The sequence below is a fragment of the Ceratotherium simum genome, chromosome 19, assembly GCF_057802395.1.
Source record: "Ceratotherium simum simum isolate JZ-2026a chromosome 19, ASM5780239v1, whole genome shotgun sequence".
Taxonomy (NCBI): Eukaryota; Metazoa; Chordata; class Mammalia; order Perissodactyla; family Rhinocerotidae; genus Ceratotherium; species Ceratotherium simum.
The window spans coordinates 48,985,502-49,010,026 of record NC_141918.1 but is presented as its reverse complement, the minus strand read 5'-3'; the positions used below and the strand labels follow the sequence as shown (position 1 = coordinate 49,010,026).

Here is a 24,525-nt window from a genome sequence, read left to right as displayed (position 1 = left end):
TATAGTTATAAATTTTATATTATAGATAAAAATATATATCTAAATTTATGCATATGAAAATGAAAATATTATGTTTCCATATTACTTTATTCAACATAAAATACAGAAAATGAACACTGAGATGTTTTAGAAGTATAAATTCATCTTTTCTCCAATTTAAATGCTTCTATATTTGAATCACCATAATTCTCTCATTTATTTTACCTGTGACAAGATGACAATTTTATAATGGCCAAGATCTCTTTATTATAATCAATTTTCAGGAAGTACAGAATTGTAATAGGCATTTAATAAATGTTACTAAAACCTGAGAAACTCATTATTTTAACTTGGAGTCTATTGCCATTTTGCATTGTGGAGGTAGTTCACATCTAATCACATTTTTTTCCCAGAACTTTAACAACTAAATATGCTTTAGCTAGTTTTCAAGAAAGCCTTTATAATTTGCATCTGTATGTTGAATGTATACCAAACATTTTAAATTCAGATTTATACAATTCAAGTGAATACAGTCAACACGGTTGAATAGCTATTATGTCTATGGTAGCATGGGGAGTAAGAGTCACCACTGTTCCTCCCATTAAGAAGTCTAAAGTCAAGAGGAGGAGAAATACTGTGCACAAACGAATGTTTTTCACGATAAAATGAGACATTTCAATTGGGATATCATTATTATATTACTGATAACATATGAGTATACCTCTGTTTTTGATACGTTAAGGGTAAATTGCCACGCCATCTGTGATAATAGCAAGGCTGCTCTTAATGTCATCTGCAATAATGAATTTGGGGATATTATCTGTCTTCACCTAGTTTATATCTCACATTTCAGTGCTTTAAGTCTTGACTCATTACTCATAGTTTTTGCACTTATACTAAAATATGTCATGACCCCTAAGACAATGAAAATTTACTATTTCTGATATTTGGGAAAAAAAACAAAACTGGATTCTGGTGATGGGAGTCAAGAGCTTTTGGCTTTGGGATGGGGCCAGTTGGCCCGTAAGTGACACTTATCTCCTCCTTTGTACACCACTAAGAAGCAAAGCGAGAAAGACACTTCTTGACTCTACTAGGTCTACATGGAGTCATCTGGAACACAAACTACTGGCTACTGGACCAAGTTTATTTTTCTCAAGGGACTTTGAGAAACATTCTGTGAAACTTCACAAGATCCATTTGTATCTGAGCTTCAGAACTACCTCTTCAAGTTATAGAGGCTGAACTGCCCCAAGCCCATAAAGAAGAAGCTGTCTTTGTCCATGAATGATAGTCTAGAGTAGATTACATTTTGGCGTTTCTCAGAAGCTCTGACATTTGTTTAACTCTGTCTTCATTTTTCTCTATGAAAAATATTCAAAAGGGTCTTTTAACAATCTTGTTTCAAAGGAGGAAACATCTCATGTTTTAATATGAACAGAGTAATTTAAAAGAGGAAAAGTTTGAATTTACTCACAATTTGGTAAGAGATGATCTCTATGGAAAGCTCTTTGGGAATCTTTACAGTAGAAAGATTCTTGGGCTAAAGTAATGTATAGCTCTCCATATTACCACGATGCTCTTGTGGAATGTAGTCTATTGACATTCATTTCTCTAATGTAAAGGGAAGGCTGAGTTCAACCCCAAGGAGAGTACATAATTACCAAAACGATTTCTATGATTGACCAATTGATTTGGTATTCATGCTCATTCACATAATTAACATAATTACAAACCTAATAGACATGAACTGACTATAGAAACGAGATGCTGGGACTTACATATGAAAAGAAGTTACTTATGGGTTTAAGATTCTAAAAATATATATTTTGTATTCAAAACACACTCTTTGTATTTACCTGTATTTTAAGAACATAATTATACAGCTTGCTTTTCTGCTCCAAAATCTAATTTCAAAACAAAGGCTTTAATACCTGTTTAGGTACAATATGTGTTTCTGATAATTACAACCGCTTCCAAGTATTCTCAATAACTTTAAAGCATTTTCTAATTGTGCAACAAAAATCATGCATCATAAATAGAATATTAAGAACTGCACTTTATATTAGTGTCTTTTTATTATTTATTTAGTATTCAGTGTATTAATAAAATGAAATCATAATTTCCACTAAGAATGAAAATGGATTGCAAATATTCCTCCATGATTCGACACGAACTAGCACTTATCATGACAAATACCTCCAGTTGTAATGTAGATTATTACATAATCCCAAGAAAATGTCTTTTGTATTTCAACGATTAATTAATACCTACTTGTAACATAGCATTATTCATTACATATTCTAGAAAAGTAAAAATCTACTTATTGCAAAACTAGGTCAAGGCTATTCAGATAACCATGTGTCTCCATCTTCATTCCAAGGAGCATCATTTTAATCATAGGGATTACTTAATATTTATATAATGTGCCAGAATATGCTCTAGGCAGCCCTAATGTAGGAAAGACACGTTTTGCCCTCAAGGATATTCTTCTATCCTCAAACTGACATGAAAACAAATTTCATAAAATATAAACAATAAAGTTTCCATCTCTACAATGGTGTTTATTCCATAGAATATAGCTGCAGGTTACTGTGGTTGTATAACCAGAGACTGTTTCCTAGTTGCTTTGTGGTTATCTATCATTGGTAAAAAAAGAATTTGCTCTCTGGTTCATGATTTCTATCATATATTGAGCTTACTTTTGCCCTGCGCAGAACCATTATTGTCCTTGCTCATACAGAATCAGTAGGCAGCAACTTGTTTATAGTCACTGATTCTACTTTTTCTACAGGTACTTTTCAAAAACCAAAGGGGAAAAAAAGTGACAAAACCTCTTCCTCCGGATTCAGTTAGTTGACTGGAATCTGTCATATAATTTTGGATACTTAATCAAGTTTTCTTTTTTCTTTCCTGGAAATATCAAGGGAAAACAAAGGAGTAATAATTATCCAGTTTCTATTACACACCAGATGTTTTATGTATTATTAAATGAAATCATCACAATAAGTCTATGAAATAGCATTTACAGTCTCCATTTTATAGCTAAAGTGACAAAGGAGAGAGGAGAGAATTTGTCTAAGATCTCACAGCTGGTTAATGTTAGGTTTAAAGAACAAAATCAGGTCTATTTGACTCTATCAGTTTTGCTATTATGTCTCACAGCCTTTGTGGGATAACAGGCTGGGCACCCTAGCACACTCCAGAAATGCATTATTGTGGCATGGCGTGGCAAAGCAGTATCTCTAGTTACTTCTTACTGAGGAAAAAATCAACTTTCTGGATATGGGGGAGTGGTCTAAGTCAGAAGCTTTGATATTGAGATATATTTGCAGCTAACATACTGTACATAACCCTCTATGAATCCACCGGGAATCAAAAACTCTGATTTGAATAATCTCTTGGGGTCTTATTCAGTCTTTTAGATCATAAGCCTTACAAGTATTTTGTAGGCAGCATTTTACCCATAACCTTGAGATGCATAGGTTATGGTTCTCAGAAGGAAGCTGAAAATTTTCAAGATACTCATTATAGGTAGAACAACATAGTTAATTTCCAAGTCCTTTGTTCCCATCTACCTAAAGAAGAAAATGGTATAAAACTCAATTATTTTCCTATATACTAGCAATAAAAGTTTGAATTGGAAATTAAAAATATAATATCATTTACATTAGCACTCAAAAAATAAAATACTTAGGAATAGATTAACAAAATATGCCAAGATCTATACAAGGAGAACTACAAAATTTTGATGAAAGAAATCAAAGAACTAAATAAATGAAAAGATATTCCATGTTCATGAATAGGAATACTCAATATTGTTAAGACATCAGTTATCTAAACTTGATTTATAGATTCAATGCAATCCCAATCAAAATCCCCACAAGTTATTTTGTAGATATCAACACACTGATTCTAAAGTTTATATGAACACTCAAAGATCCAGAATAGCCAGCACAATATTGAAGGAGAACAAAGTTAGAGGGCTGATGTTACCCAGGTTCACGGCTTTATAAAGCTACAGTAATCAACACAGTGTGGTACTGGTGAAATAATAGACAAATAGATCAATGGAACAGAATAGAGAGCTCAGAAATCGACCCAGGCAAATATAGTCATCTGATATTTGACAAAGGAGCACAGGCAATACAATGGAGAAAGGATAGCCTTTTCAACAAATGGTGCTGGGACTGGACATTCACAAGGGAAAAAAAAAATGAATCTGGACATAGACATTACACTTTTCACAAAAATTAACCCAAAATGGATGATGGACCTCAAAATGGATCATATAAAAGGCAAAACTTAAAACTCCTACAAGATAATATAGAAGAAAATCTAGATGACCTTAGATTTGGCAATGACTTTTCAGAAATAATGCCACAGGCATGATCTATGAAAGAAAAATTGACGTTGGACTTTATTAAAATTAAAATAATCTGCTATACAAGAGACACTGTCGAGAGAATGAGAACACAAGCCACAGTTTGGGAGAAAATATTTACAAAAGATGTATCTGACAAAGAACTTGTATACAAAATATACAAAGAACTCTTAAATCTCAACAATAAGAAAATCAACAACATGGTATCTGAACAGACACCTCACCAAAGATTATACACAGATTGCAACGAAGCATATTAAAAGATGCTCAACATCATACAACATACACCATTAGGGAATCACAAATTAAAACAATAAGGTACCACTACACACCTATTAGAATATCTAAAGTCCAAAACACTGACAACACTAAATACTGGTAAAGACATGGAGCTATAGGAACTCTCATTCATTGCTGGTGGGACTGCAAAATCATACAGCCACATTGAAAGGACACTTTGGCAGTTTCTTACAAAACTAAACGTTCTCTTCCTATATGACCTAAAGGACTTGAAAGCTTAAGTCCACACAAAAACCTACACAGGGATGTTATAATGTGTATTCATTATCACCAAAACTTGGAAGAAATCAAGATGTCCTTTAGTAGGTTAATGGATAAATAAACTGTGGTACATACAGAAAATGGAATATTACTCAGTGCTAAAAAGAAATGAGCTCTCATGCCATGAAAAGACATGGAGGAATTTTAAATGCATATTACTAAGTGAAAGAAAGCAATCTGAAAAGGCTACATACAGTCTGATTCCAATCACATGACATTCTGGAAAAGGCAAAACTACAGAGACAGTAAAGAAGAAAATGGCACATCTTCGTCACTTCTAAAAAATTTAGATTATGAAAGTAATTGGTCTATTGGAAAATATGTGCTGCCAAAGCAATGTCATGTCTGATCAGGGGAAGCAGAGGGATAGAAAGACAGCCAGACCTCGGACATCATAATAAACATTTGAAATGCTTTAAAATGCGTATGCGTCTCTCGCAGAGAATATTTTGGAATCCAGCAGACTAAACAGCACTAAGTCAAACATTTAAATTAAAGCCACAGCTGACCAAATATTATTGTAGCTGTTTATTTTATTATCTTGAAAGGCAGCTGCTTCCTAAGTGAAAGCAAATTAAACTTAGTTAACAAACTTCTTTAATTTGATGGCATGAACTCTAAATTGATGTTTGAAAACAAGTGTCATGATTTTAACTTACCTTGACCATAAAGTAAATAGCCTACTCTTTTTTATGTTTTGCATAGAAAAAAATGGAAAGAGATCTGCAGGAAATTCAGGAGGTCATGAATCTCATGTCAGCCTGGTCTCTAGAGAAGCTGTATATACATCTTTGGCCAAGTGACATGGTCTCCCATGGTCTCAGTTTCCACATTCCATTCCGTTTATTCTAAACAATCAAGATGGATAAAAGCACCTTGATTTAAGAGAGAAAGGAGCTCCCTATCTGTTCCACCCTACCTCCTGCCCTAGCACAGAAGGACCACACAGAACATAGTGTGAAAATCATTTAATAGAACACTGCTCAAGTTCTTTCCAGTTCTGAAATTCTTTGTTTTTATGTAAATACCCAAAACATCTTAACTTCCTCCCAATCCATAAAGAACAAGACTTTTACCCAAACAATGCTATTCAGGCTCATAAAATTTGAGGACTAGAAAAAAATTTGGCAGACTATTTAGGACATCCGTCTGGCTCTGAATGGACATGGCCTTAAATGATCCTAGTATTATTTTTAAAAATATTTAGAAAATCCAGACAGGCACTTCTGAAGATATTCCAACCAAGTACTTTCTCTAAGGTTTCAAACTTTTTTTATTTAGGAGAATTGTACCTATATTTCCTCTTGTTCATCTTCTATGGAAATAGAAACAATTTCTATTCACCTGGAGCATTCATTTAATCACCCAACAAGGAATTATTAAGCCTCTGTGCTGTCAAGAGAAATTTGCCAGATCCTAGAGGTACAAAAGGCAACAGAATTCAGCTGCATCCAGGAACTCACAGTTGGGAAGGTATATTTCTGCATCCTGGGTGGTAGGAGGTCTCAGGGTAGAGCCAGTGCTGGGAGAAGGGTGGTCAGAAAAGTTTCTTACTGAAGTCAACACTTGAACTGCATTTTGAAGGGTGAATGGAAGTTAGTCACTCAGGAAAATGGTAGAAGGGAATTTCAGACAAAAGGAAACTGTGAGATAGGAAAGTACTAGAAGGCATGGGATACGTACAGGCATTTTAATGGCTGGACCATAGAGTTCTTTCCTGAGCTCCAAGTCCAGCATGGTCTCAGAGATTTCATTGTATCCTTAAAATGTGGGATTTTAAACAGGGGAATGAGGCAATCAAATTTGAGTTTTGTAAAGATCTTCCTCCATTGGATATGTGAATAAAGCATTAGACTGGGCACATTGGAAATAGAGAGTTAGACGGCTTTTTCTGTACTCTAGACAAGAAGAGACTAGGCTGAACATGAACTGTTCAGTGTCTTGAATCGTTTTAGTTGCTTTCCTCTGACACATCCCACATTTTCTATGGCTGGGCTTATGTATCATCAATGCATCTGGATATGGACAATAGCTCAGCTGAGAAGCATTTTTTTCTTTTCAATTGGTGTCAGGTAGTCACTTTACTATACTTTGTAGAGCTATTATTTCATTGTTAGTAGTCAACTGATCATATGATTCTATTCAGCATTAGAATCATAAAATTTTAAATCTGCAGGAGACTTTCTAATTCATCTGGCTTTCACACACATGGTTTTCACACCATGTTTCTGCAAAACTTAGGTTTCTTTTGGGGAAACCACAGATCAGGTCATGGGGATATAATGCAGATGGAGCTCCTAGCCCTGCCATCCTCTATAACCAGAACCTGCCCTACCAGTCATTGTAATCAGCACCATTCCTGTCTTCCACGGTAGCCAGTGGGCTCTGTAACCCACTTGAATCATTTTACTTGTTTTTGCATGTCATAATTTAGATTTTATTTGAAAAACAGGTTTCGTTGCTAAGAAATTATAACCCCCCCAAACTTCACCAATGAGGAATTGAGGCCCAAGGAAGGTAAGGGTCTTGCCTGTGTATATACTTGACTAGTGGGTAGCAGAGCTCAAATGGCAAAACTATTAACATGTATCTAGGAAGAGCTGGAACCTCTTCTAGAATCTGAAAGTGTCCCTAATTCCCATATAATATTCTGGTACTGCCAAGTGTCCTCATTCCCGATATTAACGGCAGTGCATTTTAGATTTCCTATTAAAAAAGAGAACAGCTGCTTTGTAAGATTCACTTTCCGCCTATGTGAATGTGTATATTTGTGTGTGTCGTGTGTGTTTTCCTGTTTGTAATGAGACTGATAAATAGCTTCGGATTTACGTGTTTTGTGGTGGCTAAGAACGGGTTATTGTAGGCTTTCTTGTACAGGCTAAACTATTGGGTAAGAAAGTCAACCTCTGAACTCAGTCTCAGGCATGCTGTGGGATTTTTCTCATTTAGCCTTGGGAATTTTAAGTCTTGAGATCATCTACAGATACTTAATGGGTCATGAGTAATTTTTCAAAGTAATCACAAAAGAGTGGCCCTCAAAATTTTATGGGTAAAGAATCCCTTGCAGAGGTTGTTAAAAATGTAGCTTTCCACACATTTCCCCCAGGTATTCTGACTGAGTGAATCCAAGTTAGTGGTCAGTGATCTCCATTTTTAATACAGACCCCAGATGACTCTGAGGGGGAGCAACCTGAGCACCACACTTGAGAGACGGTGTAACTATAACTAGATTTTAAAAGGAATTGCGTTAATGGTTTTGCTGAACCCCTTAACCTGGCTTGCCTCTTTTAAGTAAAATACCGTACTACATGAGTCAGGGACACGAGTGGAACCTTGTCCCTGCTAAGCCCTGCGGGATCGAGCTGCCATGGGGTTCATTCCCAGCACAGTTCACATGTTCCTTAGCCTAAATATCTTTCACCAGGCACAAAGTCCATGTGTGTGGCACAACAGAAAATTATTTCTTGTTTCAACCCTTATTGCACTCACCACCCTCCAAATGTCCGCTAGACAGTGAGAGACATTAAACTGCTCTCTGGTTTCCTGCGTAAAGTTTCAAGAGTCTCTGATCAAAAGCAGAATTATGATTGGATACTAACATATTTAAATTTTATGTCTACACTTGTTTTGAAAGAAAAAGCAAAAGAAAGTATTTTGACTTTTGTACAAAACCATCACATCTTAATTTAAAACTATTTGATATAAGAAGAACAATGCCCTACTCATTTATTTTTTCTCCTGTGACGATGAGTGAAAATAAGCTTAAGGCAGGAAATGGCCTCGAGGAGCTTCAATGGCCTGCAAAGCTTTTTGCTTGTGGGTTCTTTCCAGTTCCATTTCATTATAAAGGACTGATTTCTAGAACATTGAGCCTGATGATCACTTTAAACCCAGCCCCAGATGAAAACTGGAGAAAAGGCATTTACTCAAAGACCAGAGCATCTCTCTACTGGACTGAAAAGAGAGGTCTTGATAGACAGTTACTTTCTAAATAAAAATTCCCTAAAAGTTAAATATGTGTGAGTGGATTCTTCCTATCCTTTCCCGCTCTATTTCTTTATTTTTTTTTCTTTTCTTCTGTCTTTGTTTGTTTCTTTCTTTGTGTGTGTGCATATGTGTGTGTGATGTGTGTGGAACTTTTTTAAAATTTCAATGGAATAATGTCTGACCTCAAATTAGGCCCAGTCGGAATTAATAATAATAACCAACACTGAGTGCTTATTATTTATGAGGTATTGTCTTGAGTGCTTTATATGTGTTAATTCATTTAATCCTCAAAATAACTATGTGAAGAGGATATCAATTATCTCCCCTTTACACATAAGAAAAAAGTGGCAAAGAAAGACTATACTATGATCACACAGCTATTGTCTGTAAAAACTAAAGTCAGCGCAATTTCCTGCTCCTGTGTTAAACAATGCTGGGAGCAAGCACTATTTCCAACCACTACTTTTAAACAATTCTGTGAACAAGCTCCAACAAAATCTGGTTCCTGGACTGTGACTCACCTAAACTAGCTTACTTATAGACTAACTGCATGCTCTTCAACACTTGTTTCAAGATTCTTGCCTCACTCTTGTGATAAATCCAAGGCTATGGTGTTATAAACTCTGCCCAATCGCCTACAATGCAAGATCCGCCTTGAAATCACCTGACCTTTCCCCTAAAACCCATGACTATCCTCCCCTGATCTTTACCTTCTGAGACACTATGAAGACTGTCAAGGCAGTTGGTGTTCCCCTTACTGCAGTAACTTCATAAACTTAGTTTTGCTTGTCAATAGGTTTTTTTCAAGAATATACTTGGGAAGTAGACAGCTTATATCTGTCTAATACTTATGAAGAATTAGAAGATTGTATTTTGTTATAAAAACAATAAATAACCCTTTTTCTTTGAAAACAAAATCACTATAGCAGAATAAGGAAATTGATATCAAACTTCAGTAATTCCTTAAAGAATTTTTGACATTTCCTTAAAATAAAAAACCCAAAACTAAAGTATTTACACTTGTGTGATTCTTAAACCAACAATCTTTACAAAAGTTCCTTGCAAATAAAAAGGAGCCTGTGAGTGGTTTCCCCAAACCACATCAAATATAAACCGTGGAATTTAATAGGATTAAATTAATTAATTAAAAATATACACTTGTCTGTATATTACAAACATCTTCAATGTGAGAAAATATTTTTATTCTGAAATTTTACTCAATCAGGAAATCAACAAGAATAAGAAATGCAAACATTGGAAATAATACATAAAAACTAAAAGAAAAAACCCAAAAAACAAAACCTAGTTGTCTCAGAATGATGTAGCCAGAAAGGAGTTCTTCCTAATAAAGGAAACGTCACATGGTAAATATTTCGGGTGTGGACACACATGCATCAGGAGGTCTTGTTTCTTTGGCAATGGCTGGAAATATATTCATCTGAGTAAAACAATCATCTGTGTCTAGTCATGCATGCTCTCTGCTCCCGTGACTGTCCGTGCTGTCGATCTGAAGTTGAAAGGTAACGGCCTCATGATTCAAGGAAACTGCTCGAGTGTGTACTCAGGCTTCAGTTGGAGAGAGGGGTTCATTTATCATCATAATAAGCTATTACCACCAAGAGGTCACAACTCATTGAAGAGACAGTCAGTCTAATTGGCTCAATTCCGTTAGCTTTCGATGTGCCTCAAGGAGATAAGCACTCTTTTGCAGGTAATTTTCAATCATCCAACAAACTATCTGTTTAATAATTCATCATTTCAGATTGAGGTCTTATCACATAGCTCCTTCTTCCGCATAGCAAATGTTGGATTTTAACTATATGGAATCTCAGCCCCAGGTAATAGAGGGAGAGCTTTGGAACAAGTTAGGAGAAAGAGTGCCTGCTTTGACTCAACTACAGATCTTGGAAGTGATGAGAAGACCTTAAGAATAGAAGTGTAAGCTTTATGCTACCCCAACAGGCCCTGCTGACAATAACAGAATTTCTTGAAACCATTTCCAGAAAATTTCTGGAAAAATAAGAGTGCTACTCAAATCCTTGTGATTAATTAAGCATGCCAACCAATGATTAGTTCACAGGATCAGGGCGCTTAATACGAAGTGATCGCATCAAAGCAATAATTTTTACAACAAAGTCTAGAATGGACAACTAATACTTTATAATAGATTAAAATAAAAAATAAAGGTTGTTCTAGTTAAAATATCTTATTTTACAACTTTAACAATATTCTGTTCTTGAGTGGGGCAGTAGATAGACTCCAAGGCAAATTCACCTCAATTCAAATGCTAGCTGTGACTCTAAATAGCTAAGTAACCTTATAATTACAAACATATATTCTTTTTTCTCCACTATTTTTTACACAAATGATAGTCATATACACACCATTCTGCTCCTAGGTTTAATTACTTAGCCATATACCTTGGATTATTCTATATTAATACACAAAGAACTTCTTTCCTTACTTATTCATAGTTTTATAGTGTTTGCAAGTATTTACCAGACTCATTTAATCAGTCTCTCAATGATAGACATTTTTCTGGCTATCACAAACATTTATGAATGAATAACTTTGCATTTTGCATGTTTATATATACCTCTAGGATAAATTCCCAGAAGAGAAATACGTGAGCATATATGCATTTGTAACTTTGGTGAAGATTTCTAAATTGGTTTTCTTGGATTGCGTCAATGTATATCCCCACTACCAATATATAAGAATCTTTGTCTCTTTCAAGTCTCAGTAATAGTGTGCTCTCCATTTTGTTGTCTTTCCTAAGATAGATGGCAAATGATTTCTCAGTGTAGTTACCGTATTATGAGTCAGACTGAACACAGTTTCATGTATTTAAGAGCCATTTGTATTTCCTTTTCTATGAATTGTTCATTCATATCTGTTGCCCATTGGAGTGTGGGACTGTTGGTCTTTCTCTTATCAATTTCTAGAACGGCTTTAGATATTGGAGAGATTAGCTTTTTGTTTGCTATAAGTTATAACAAAAATGAAAAGTATGGGATTTCAAAAAAAGTTGACATTTTATTATTTGTATTAGTTTGCTAGGGTTGCCATAACAAGTACCACAAACTGAGTATCTTCGACAACAGAAATTCATTGTTTTACAGCTCTAGAGGCTACAAGGCTGAAATCAAGGTGTTGGAAGGGTTGGTTCCTTCTGAGGACTGTGAGGAAAGGATCTGTTTTACGTCTCTCTCTTTGGCTTGTAGATGGCTGTCTTCACATTCATATGGCGTTCTCCCTGTATGAGTGTCTGCCTCCAAATTCTCCCTTTTATAAGGACACCGGTCATACTGATTTGGGGGTCTACCTTAATAAGCTCATTTTAACTTGCTACATTATAGCTGCAGGGTATAATGTTTATTATGCCTATAAAATTTACTTCTCTAATCAGTTACTGATGGGCAGAAATCTCACATCCTTTTAAACACGAAGTCTTCAGTGAAGCAGGAATAGTAAGATACTTATCACATTATTTGCTTGGAAAGATATGAAGTGATGTTTGTTAGCTCTATTTTGGAGTCTTCAAGATACAGTGCAAAACACTCTGCAGGTCTCTCAAAAAGCTAGCTAACTGATTTAATTTTTTCATGTTGCTGCAAAGCTGCTGTTTAAGTCATATAATCTACTTACTTGGCTAAAATTAAATCTCTGTGATTGTCCATTTTTATTTTTAAGGATATCTTGTCCTTACCACCACCAGATGCTATGTCAGATAGCAATAAATAGGGGACAAAGCATTCTTTAACACATTTTTTATTGATATAAAGACTACCTCTGATATAAATTACTGCAGCAAACAACCACAGAAACTCACAAAGCAATTGACATTTATTGAACAGCTTCTGAGTGTTAAGAGCATTTTTGAGGGCTTTGCACATTTCTGAGGGGGTGCTGGAACTCTCATTTTGCAGATAATGAAAGTAAGACTCAACTAAATGATGGGATGTGTCCAAGATCACAAAACTAACAAGGCAGAGATCCAGCATTTGAATCAGATCTGTGAAAAGCATAAGGATCAAAACACTAAAAGTAGCTGACCACAGTGTCCCTCTGCATAAATAATAACTTTCAATTAATCCTCACGAAAATGAAGAAGGAAGGAAACTAATGTATTAGTTTGCTAGTCCACGATCAAGGTGTCAGCAGGATTGGTCCCTTCCAAAGGCTATGAGGAAAGGATTTGTTCCAGGCCTATCTCCTTGGCTTACGGATTCCGGTCTTTTCCCTGTGTCTTCACACCATCGTCACTCTATACACACCTCTGTCCCAGCCCTCCTTACCACCTCGCTCTTCTCCCACTATTAACAGTTAAACTACAACAAACAAAAAATCCAGTATATGAAGAACACTCTGGCCATGAAAGTTTCAGAAATGGCGTAACACTGCCCCACTAAACTACAACAACAGTTGGTGGGTCAGATCTACTGCAAGTGGCAGAGGCAAGAATATTAGGGTTTGTCCCACAAGGATTGGGCTAGTGCATCAGAACCAAGGATCCATTGGTTCCCTATGGTTCTCCACTGAGCTGCACGTGGAACATGAGTGTAAGTGTTATTGGAAAGGATATAGAAAAAATGTAAAAGTTTTACACTAAGATTTGATTGAAACTCTCAAATTGATACTGGTTTTTCCTTCTTGAATTTGAGATAAGAAATGTGTGTTGCAGAAGGAAGATTTTTTTATGCTCTTTTATGGCATTCTTCCTTTTTATAATTTCAAAGAACATTTTATGCAAAGAGTACCTGAAATTCTATTTCCAGTTTGTGTGTTTTCTTATTCATTCAACAACTATTGTGTTAAGCCCTAGGGCTAGAGATGACTAGCCTGAGGTCCTGTGTTAGGTTGCAACCAGTGGAGAAAGCTTTATTATTTACCTTTTTTGATACTCAATTTATTTTTATAGGGACAAATTTCCATCTGCTATCATATTCCTTTTATGGAAGAACTTTCTACACTTCTTCTACTGTAGATGTGTTGGTGAAAAAGTATCTCAGCCTTTATTTCTCTGAAAAACTCTTTGTTTGCCTTTATTTTTCAAAGATATTTTGGCCTGGTAAAGAATTCTAGACTGATAATTTTAGTTTGTTTTTTCGTGGTGGTGTCTCTTTTCCCCCGATACTTTAAAATATCTCTGTATTGTGTTCTGGCTTGTATTGTGTCTGACAAGAATCCTCCATTTTTCTTGTCTTGGTTCTTCTGTACATGTTGTGTCTTTTTCTCTCTGGCTGATCTTAGGATTTTCTCTTTATCACTGCTTTTTTTTTTTTTTTTTTGAATAATTTGATTATGATGTACCTTGGCATGATTTTCCTGTCATTTTTGGGTCTCTTTCCATTAATTGATTTTCCTCCTGGTTGTGGTTCATATGCCCCTGCTTGTTTACATGCCTGGTAATTTTTGATTTGATGCCAGACATGATGAATTTTACATGGTTGCATGCCTGATTTTGTTGTACTTAATTAAGTAGTATTGGATTTTGTTCTGACAAGCAGTTAATTTACCTGGAATAAATTGGTTTCTTTTAAGGCTTGCTTTTAAGATTTGTTAGGATGCCTCGAGAGCAGCCAGTGGTCTGGGGCTAATTTCACCCCTCTACTAAGACAACACTCTCTGAGTACTTTACCTGATGTCCTCTCCGTCGTTAAGATGGTCCACTTCAGGTGGTGGGAAAATGAACTATCACCAGCTCTCATGGTCACAGCTTCTGTGACCATGGCTATCCCATGGTCATTGATAAAAATCAATGTTAAAAATCAATTATCCATATATATGCATGGAATATTTCTGGGCTACTTTTTCAGTTTCATTGATTTTTTTAATCTCTTATCACACCAATGGCACTTTGTCTTAATCATGACATCTTTTTAAAATAAGTGCTAAGTCTTTATATGAGAAAAGTTTTGATTAAAACCCCATCTCCAGCTTTCCTTTAGGATTTCCATTGATCATTCTCGGCCCTTTACTTTTCCATATCGATTTAATCCTTGGTACTTTAATATTCATTGTTATTATAAAAGGCTTCTTTTTAAAGTGTTTTTTTAAAACTGATTTTTGCTGATGTCAAGAAATACAATTGACTTTTATATATTAATTTTGTATACAGTTCCCTTCTTGATTCACCTATTAGTAATTTATCTTTTAAGCTCACAAAGCAGATAATCATATCATCAACAAATGACAGTTTTATTTCTTCTTTCCCCATCTCTATATCTTTTATTTCTTATCTTACCACACTGTTCAGATCTTCTAGTACAAGGTTAAGTAAAAGTGTTCATAGTGAAAATTGTTTCGTGTTTGTGATCTTAAAGAATTCGTTCACATTTTATATTAAATAAGATATTTGCTACTCGTTTTTGTGTAGATACTCTTCATCATAAAGAAACGCCTTTCCAATTCCAGTTTGCAAATTTTTAAAACATCATGAATCATTATTTAATTTTACCTATTTCTTTTTCTGCATTTATTAAGATGATTATTTTTTTCTTTCTCCTTTAGTCAGCCAATATGGCCAATCACTTAAACTGATTTTCTGATATTAAATCAACTATGAACTACTATAATAAAAGCAATTTGGCCAATTTAGTTTTACCATTTTTGTACAGTATGGATTCAGATTGTTCATGCTTTTTTAAGGATATTTGCATCTATTTTCATGGGGGAGTTTGGATAGGATTTCCTTTTTCATACCCCTCTTGTCAAGGTTTGATATCAAGCTTATCAAGCCACATAAAATTATTTTAGGAATAGTCCCCATTATTCTTTCTCTAGAAAGCTTGTGTACAATTGAATTTTTTTTTAGGTTTGAATATTGATTGAACTTACCTGTAAATAAAATAGACCTGCTGTTATCTTTATGGGAAGATTTTTTTTGACTACTGAATAAATTGCTTTAATGTTCATATAACTTTTCAGGTTTTTTTCCCTTGAGTCATTTTTATTAATTTTCATTATTCTAGAAATTTACTTGTTTTTATAAATAAGTAAATTTACTGTGTATAAAGTTTTCATGATTTTTCTTATTTTTTTTATTTTCTGAAGTCATTTTAGTTATGCCCATATTTACACTTCTAAAATTGTTTCTGTGGAACTTTACTCACTTTTTTCTCTATTAATCTCTATTAAGTGCAAGAGCTTTCTAATCCTTTTAAAAACAAGTATTGGGGTTTGTGTCCTCTCTATCGATATTTGTTTTCTATTTCATAAATTTGCACTTATATAAATTTATATCTTTATTGTTTCCTTTCTTATACTTTCTTTTGGATAAGCTGCTCAAGTATCTCTACCCCAAAGCTAAATGCCTTACAAGAACTAGTAAACGTAATTGAATGGAAAATGATTAATTGGAAAGGGCTAGACACATTTGGATTCCAGTCTTGGCTCTATCTCATACTGGTTGGGATATCTTGATTTATTAGCTGAATACCTCGGTCACATATCTTAACATAGATGAAAACAGAAATTCACGAGTAAGGAGAATACTTCAGTTGATGTGCTTTGTGCAGAATCTGTATAACCATCACCTTACTCGATGTGACCAGTAAACTCCTATCAATGTAGCCCTAGATTACGTTAGTTTTGTTGGCAATCATATCGCAAAGGGAACTCACTGAAATCACTGTTAAGTAAACTCCTTAATTTTTCCCACAAAATCGTTGTTAAACTGAACGTTCCCCTATTTAGTACTTGTTCAGTTGCTCAATTGTAAAAACCGATATTGTACTTCATTGTACTTCATTATGAGGCATGATAAACAGAAAAATTCACATGAATATTAAAACAGTCTTTAATCATTTATAATATCAGAATTAGTGTTTCATAAATTTAATTAGGAAAAATATCAAGATAATATCATCACAAGGATGGATAGATAAGATTAAGAGATTTTTATGTTTGACTTGGAGTTCCTGTAGGTGGGCTAACTCTGCCTAGTAGACATTACCATAACTATGGGCAAGAAATTAGTTCTTGGCTTTTTTGGCTTTTTAATAAATACATTTCCTCATTTACCCCTAATAATTCATTTGGTTTATTCTAGGCAACAAATCTTTTTTTGGTACTACTCCATTACCAAATCATTCTTGATGGGATCTGATTTATGGAATAAAAATTCAATCACAGTTGATTTATCCTGTTTACTTTTATGGCAGTGCCATTCTCCACATACATAATACCTTCTTAATTATTCCATTTATTCGAAGACTCAAATTGGAGGAAGTTAGGGGAGAGAGTTCGACTTTTACGTTTGAATAATTTTGAGGCACGTGGAGCAAAGAAGTCATAAATACAAATTATGCTGCTAAAAGGAGAATAGATCACGTTTGTCGGTGAGTTTTTACTTTTTTTTTAACCAAGATTGAAATCATTTTCAACTCTCATTAAATCCCAACTCAAAAGTCATTTCTGAGCAACTTAATCAAAACTATTTTTTTGTTATTGTTAAGTGTATAGCATTAATCATAAAGTATTTGTTAAGTTCCTTATATGTAAAAGTAACTACCCTGTCCTGTAAATCTCGAACATCAATCTCCTTCAAATCCACAGCTTTAACTTGGGATCTGAGAGGCAGAACTGAAAGTCAAGCAAGCACAAAGAAGTACCAGAGATTACTTTTAGAAGCCAGATGCTATTTTTTTGGCAGACTCATAATATGCATCTTAAACTAGGCAATAGGTATTCTTGGCAACTATATGAAACAAACAATTTAAAAGATTCTCTAAGCTAGAAACAGAAAACGGCAGCATAATGTAGAAAATAAGCACTGTTTTGTAAAGAGAAAATCACATAAGATTAATTTAATAGTGCTCAGACAGAAGTTCAAATCTTAATGGTAAGGCAGGAACAGCAGACAGGCCCAGCCAGATTCTCAGGGAACTTCACAGACTTGAAGAGAATTGTTTTTGGAAGCTGCACTGACTATTTCAGACCACTAGGGTAACCTTAAGTAAATGACTATTTTAACTTTCCAATAGCACTTGGTTTACTAAAGCAGTAAATTATTCCAACGCTGAAACACCCAAAGTGTTTCTGAATAGTTGTAGCCAGCAGCAAATCAGCAGGACTCTTTGTCCCCCAGCTCCTTCCATTCCTGCCTAGATCCAGGCTTAAACAAATGTCCCCAAACCGAACATTAACATTTGTCAAGCATTTTGAAAATGAAGTGCTGCCTAGCACAGCCCTGTGGGAGCCTGAGTTGATTCTCTCAGACTATCTAGAATGAGGGAGGAAAATTAACGTTCGATTGTGTTAATTGCGCTAAATATTCACTCACAAATGAGAATAAACATTTTCAAGATTGCTATTGAGGAATTAACTCCTAGTTGAGATGGTGGAAATTTTTTAAATGGACAGTATAAAAATGTGCTAAGTTTTTCTAGGCCTCACCTACTGTCCACATGCACACTTATATTCATTTATGTATTCCTCATTACTCCAAAGAGGAGCTGCAATAAAAATGTTTCTTTGGATAAAAAGTAGTCCTTTGCTAAATTGGCTAGTGTTCTGGAGTTTTACTAGGATCAGGCGGACCTTTCTGTTAGCAAAGTGTAACCCACACAGGAGCAATTTTATTGTTTGGGGTTAGGTTCCTAAAAAAAAGAAAGAATGGGTTGTGGCATCTTCATTATCATCAAATATGCACAGCACATCTCCCTTCTGTTATAAGTAGCCCTATAACCAAGTGACTTGGAAAATGTTTGAAAATTGGTTATATAAATATTTAGGAAAAGCTAATAGTATCTCATAAATATTTGTTCGACTTAAGAATTAACACTGAAAAAGCAGAGGAGGGATTATGTACCCACAGCCTCCTGGTCATGGATGTAAATGAAACTCAGTATCTAAGCAGACGCACCAGTTTCTTAATATACTATTTCTGTCAGATTCTGGCAATGGCTCTCACTCGAACAGCAATTACTGGTAAAGAATTAGCCTCGACTATTTAGAAAAGTTGTTTTATTGAATTTACAAACAAGCCCTACAATTTTCCATTTCCTTAGGAAGATATTAAATCAACCAAGCTAAGCATGTCATCATGACTATAATTTATGTGATGTGACATGACAGTTAAGATGTACTGTGGTAATTCGTGAGAGTTTGCAGTATTATTGTAGTATCAAAAATTTATATAGTTCAGTTATTAAGGCAAATTGTTTCATTCATACTGAGATATCTGACAGGAAACCACCGAGGGGTTCCACATTACATTAAAAGATGTCTTCCGTATTCAAACAATTTGCACACCCTGTTACCATTATTTTGTTCACTGAATGGGAACTGAAGCATGGGCAAGCACAGCTTTTTAATGCGAAAATGATCTGTGGGGGACTATGCAGTGCTTCATTGTGGGTGGTTGTAAGAAACAGCTCAGCCAGGAGAAGGGAAGTTATCTTCAGGAACCCACGACTATGAACAGGATGTCCAAGTTCTTTGCTCTGATGCTATTTAATATCCCATTTGCTTGATTTCCTTCTGTCAGTTTGATTTGCAGCCAACAGAAAGAAAAAGCATATGACCAAAGAAGAAATGATGGAAAATATGGTAAAGAATATTCTACTATAAGCTACCTTTAAATAAATTTCACCATCGTAAGAAAAATAAGACCTCTGAAACTCGTCCAATTTTGACTCAATGCTCTTCTCTGAACTCCTCAGGGCAGTAAAAAAAAGGAAAAAAAAAATGACAGTTTATTCATGTATGGGTTTTTTTGGCAATTTTAAGCTATAGATATTCAAGTCTTATGTGCTATTTTGTTCTTTTTGGGAATTCAGGAGGTTCCTAAATAGAATAGGATAGAATGACTTCTTGTTGCAATGGGCCTTGCAAATAAAAGTTTAATTAGATTTTTATTACCGCTGTATAATTTTATGCAACATACACTGTCTCTTTTAAAATACATATTCATTGAAAATGTGTTTTATTCATTTGCCCATTTTTCATAATAGCATTTAGAAGCCTGTTTAAAACCAGAAACTTGCCATGACTCCAAATTTTTCAATCAGCCAAAACCACCAGTTTTCATTCACCGAGTAGCATGTGGCTTACTAAGTTTTTCTATCTCAATCCTCACATGCCAGGCAAGGGAACCACTAACTATAAAAATATTTTTATTTGTTTAATCAATGAAGATTTCTTCAAAAGTAACACTGTATTCTTATAGGGGGAAACTAGGCTTAAATAGCATCAATTTGCTAAAGAACTCTTCTGTGACTGTCTCAGTTGCTCGTGTGATTAGATAACTTAGCAGCTGACAAGGTATTAACTTGCACAGAACAAGCAAGTTTTTTTCAGATTTAGAAGTTTTTTAGATTTAGAATCACTATAACAAAGTCTGTTTCCACAAGCTATTAGGCAAAATAAAATAAAATAAAATGAAAAAGCCAGGGCGCCCACCTAGATAGAGTTAATCCACAACAGGAAAATGACGCGCCTGCATTTCTGAGACTGCTACATTTGTTTATCTGTGTATGTTTTTATATGCGTGTGAGTGGACTTGAAAACAAACATGTGCTTTCAATCTGGCACTTCTTTTAGGGTGGCTCTCTTTCTGAGCTCCAGGAAACATGTTGTTTACATAAGCCTCGTGGCAAGCGTTAAGTTAGTTACATAATAAATTTCGTTTCCAGTTAACATTCATACACGGTAGACAAAGCAGCTCTCCTGAATATCAGTGTTGAAATGAAATAGAAATGGATGAAGACAGCTTCAGGAAGTGTCTCATCATAGACAGCTCTAGAAAAACACTTATGTCAAGAAAACACAACAGAGTTTCTTGCAATATCTACAATTTGGTTTGCAAAAATATCCTAGAGTCTTCATTAATTTATTCGTTCATTCAAAAAGTTTACATAGAACACCACTACGTAAAGTTGTGTACTAAGGGTTGTGTGGCCATGGGACATGGGAGAAATATCCAACTCCATCTGATTCGGTGAGTTCTGGCGAGCTAATCCAGTATATATTTGATCTTGTCTTTCTTTAAAGAAATGCTAAATAAAATGCATTCTCTTAATTGATCAGTTAAAACAAAGTAGCAAGAAGCAAACACCACATGGACTTACTTTGTTTCCCAGGTAGGGAGCTGGTGCGCTCCAGTAGTAGCTCTGGGGCAGAGTTCGTCGGGCCTCGAAGCTACTGATGCTGATCTGCTGAGGTGGATCTGAGTCGTCCTGCTGGGGAGCCACTCGAAGGCGGCCGGAGATGTCACTCAGATACCAGCCATTCATGTCTTGTATCTTAAAGAAAACACGCAATCATCATTACTTAGGAAAAACACATCCATCGATTTCTTTTGTCTTTCAGATTCCTGTAGTGGCCCTTTTTTGGAAATTAAAAAAAAAAAATGATAACAGTTTAGAAAAATATGAGAGTTGTGAATATCATTAAATTTATCATACGTACTCATTACAGGTGCCCATTATTGGTTTTTTTTCTTGATGTTTCTAGGAGTTTGGATGGTAATATATAATAATGTTTTCATTGATCCAGTACTTTAAAAAAAAAACTATGGACTCCAAATATCTCTTTCTTAAAAATATAAATTCATTCAAAATTATACATCATTTATAATGTTACATAAATTATCAAATGGTTGGACTTTGGATTTCATATTTTTCACTCCACTAGTAATTTCCTGTTGTTCATGGAAAAAATTATTTCAAAGGATGTTACATATGTATTTGTAAAGCAGAGGAAGAAAAGAAATGAGATATGCAAGTGCCTGAAAGGTGGATTTTCATTCAGTATTTCTTCCTTTCCCATTTATTTAAATTTCAACTCTGAGGCTTAAGAACATTTGAATCTACAAGTCTGTTGCTGTGACCATAGCTCACAATACTGTACCTACTCCTTCCCATGAGGTCAGAAGTGCTGTAGGGACTCATAGCCTAGATTCTTGGCCCAGAAAAGAAAGGAAGCTTAAAGGACAAATTAGAGAATGTATGATAATTTGCTTTTCCATCTTTATACTCCAGCTAGGGGCGGGCATACAGCTACAATTCTAGTTTAAACTGTCCTACCTAGTCAGGATAAAACATTGGATACTAGGTCTGCAGCTACCAGGGACCCACTGGATGTATGTGAGCTGTTTGGTGTTGTGGGAGATGGGGAACAGAATGATAATGGTAATAATATGTGGATGAAATATTTTTAAAAATTTCTTCATGTAGAGATCATTTAATTCTGCATCTCCCAAAGCTGTGGAATTGCTGAGACTTCCCTGGTCAAAAGAGAAAGGCTAGGTATAAACTTATTGGCTAGCTAGACAATAAGATATGTTTTACTTCCTTTCCTTCCCTTTCCAACATCATCCTTCGGGCATTCTAAGACAGCCCAGTGAGATTCAGAAGAAGTTCTTTCCAGAAGACTTTCTGAAATGCAAATATCAGTGGACCTATTTTTTGAAGACCAAGGTTGAGTGCTACCTCTGCTCTCTACTAATCATGAAACTTTGATATATTAATGGAGCAGTCTAGAGGGTGGAGTGAGACTCTACAAACAAGAGGACGTTAGACTAGATGTCCATTTGCTCTGGGTCTATGCAATCTCTGAAAGGAATACATTTGATAAAGTATGTATTGACTCACATTTACTCAGGACAGTACAGTTAGAAATTACTCATAATATTTCTGGCTTGACTTAAAAGCCATACAAGCATAGAAAAATATTTGATAGTTGTTTTAAGGATTAGTTAGATGATTAAAGTTAAAAGGAAGGAGTGCTGGGAAGACAGTTTATTGAAATAAAGATCTTTTAATCACAAGTCTGATTACATCAGTCTCCTGCTAAAATGGCTCTCCTTCAATGACTCTTTAAGTATAAGAATCCAACATTTTAGCATACTCAACCCTATATGGTAGAGTTTCTCACGCCCCCTCTAGGCTTCTCTTTCTCCAGCCTGTTTCCTGCCACTCTGCATTCTTAAGTGCTGCTACACAGGCTATTTGAAATTCTCTGAAGGTCCCATTTTCCTCTTAGACGTCTTCTATAAGGAGACAAACCACTGTCTGAGCAAAGTTGAAAAGGCATTGGGAGTGTAGGGGCAGTGGAGGTAGGAAGATTAACACGTTCATGTTAGAGGAAGAAAATCCCAATAACTACTAAAGGTAATAATTTGAGATTTTTCAAATCAGTGAAGTATGAAGATATTGTTCAAATTTAGTGTCCCCTTTTAACAATGAAAGGGCTCATTCAACATCAATTAGTAACCAAAGGCTGGAGGGTAATATGTATTATATATACAGATAATAAAGGAATTTTTCTTAATTTGCATACCAAAAATATTGGTGAATGGAATACATAATTCTTCATATTACAATCTGATGCTTTCTCTGTTAAATTATCTGCCTCTTGTGGCTAAAACAACATTAATTCCATTACTGCTTCACTCAGGGACATTTAAAAGGCTAGTGTTTTACTTATTCCAAGAGGTTCCAGTGTACACCTTGTTACAAATAAAACCTTACACGCTTGGATCAAAGATACACAAATAGCATTTGAAAGAAAATTCCATAATTTCTTTGTGATAACTTGAAGTAGAAGCTCATTACAAGAAAAAAAAATTTTTTTATTTCTTACAAAAGAATAACAACAATGGCAAGCAGGCCCGTGGAGCGGCATGCAGAATTAAAAGGCTGTCGCTTACATTGCCGTAGGTCCAGTAGGAGCTCTGACATCGGTTTGAAACCCCTGAGCAGAAACACTCATCACAACCTTTATGATTATCCTCTTGCAAATTGAAGAAGCCGGATTTGCAGCGACTGCAGTCTCCGCTTTCAACGTTCTCCTGTAAATAGAGAGGTGCGTTAGCAACAGAGGTGCCCTTCAAAAGTTGGAATTGTCTCTATTTCTGTTTAAGGAAAATATTAACTGTATATTCCTCATTTCACCTCTCAAACATATTTAAAGCAGAATGATATTTTTAAAAATCTACTCAAAAGCTCCTCATTAAGCTATATTCTTTCTAACCACATTGATGGGAAAGAATATTGGACACTAGACCACTGTACTAAAAGTTACAATTTTGATCTTCATGTATGTCAAGAGCGTAGAGTAAATGTAAATGATAGATACAGCAATAAGGTAGACTAAAAAGGGGTCAGTTTGGTTCACTGTTCTCTGCTGTTGAACTATTTCCTCTTAGAACACATGATATATGATAAAATTAAAGACATTAAACTAGTACGTGGAGGTATAATAGAACATTGATATTACACAGATGGTAAAATACTTTTCACATTACAGATTAAAAATACACACATTTGAGGCAAGCATAAGAACTGGACAGGTAGAGAAACTGGGGCAAACAGCCATAGTATTTCCCTGATGAGACTTAGTAGAAAAGGAAGAGTTTTCTCTGGTTAATTTTCACAGTTTCCTTTAACACATTGGTATAACCAGTTAGTAATATAGTGATATTACGGGAAAACATAATTCTTGTTCAGCGACTACTGTCCAAATTGGTTTCATTAATCCTAGTCCCAATATACTGAAAAATTATTTGTTTTTAGGTGGGCCTATAATGTGGACTCAGGTCAGGGAAAGCTGACTATATGATGAAAAACTGGGAAGAGTGTAATCTCTCAATTTAAAGAATGGTTAAT

General features: G+C 35.0%; 1 protein-coding gene across 1 annotated transcript in view; it reads right to left on the bottom strand.

Annotated features, from left to right (window-relative positions):
- Nucleotides 1-24,525, bottom strand: part of LAMA2 (laminin subunit alpha 2) — a 575,531-nt gene that overhangs the window by 277,429 nt on the left and 273,577 nt on the right. Inside the window, exons 11-12 of the mRNA XM_087444077.1 lie at nt 23,568-23,708; nt 20,986-21,159 (exon numbers count right to left, since the gene is read on the bottom strand). Coding sequence (XP_087300203.1) covers nt 20,986-21,159; nt 23,568-23,708 — 315 coding nt within the window. The remainder of the gene's footprint in view (nt 1-20,985; nt 21,160-23,567; nt 23,709-24,525) is intronic.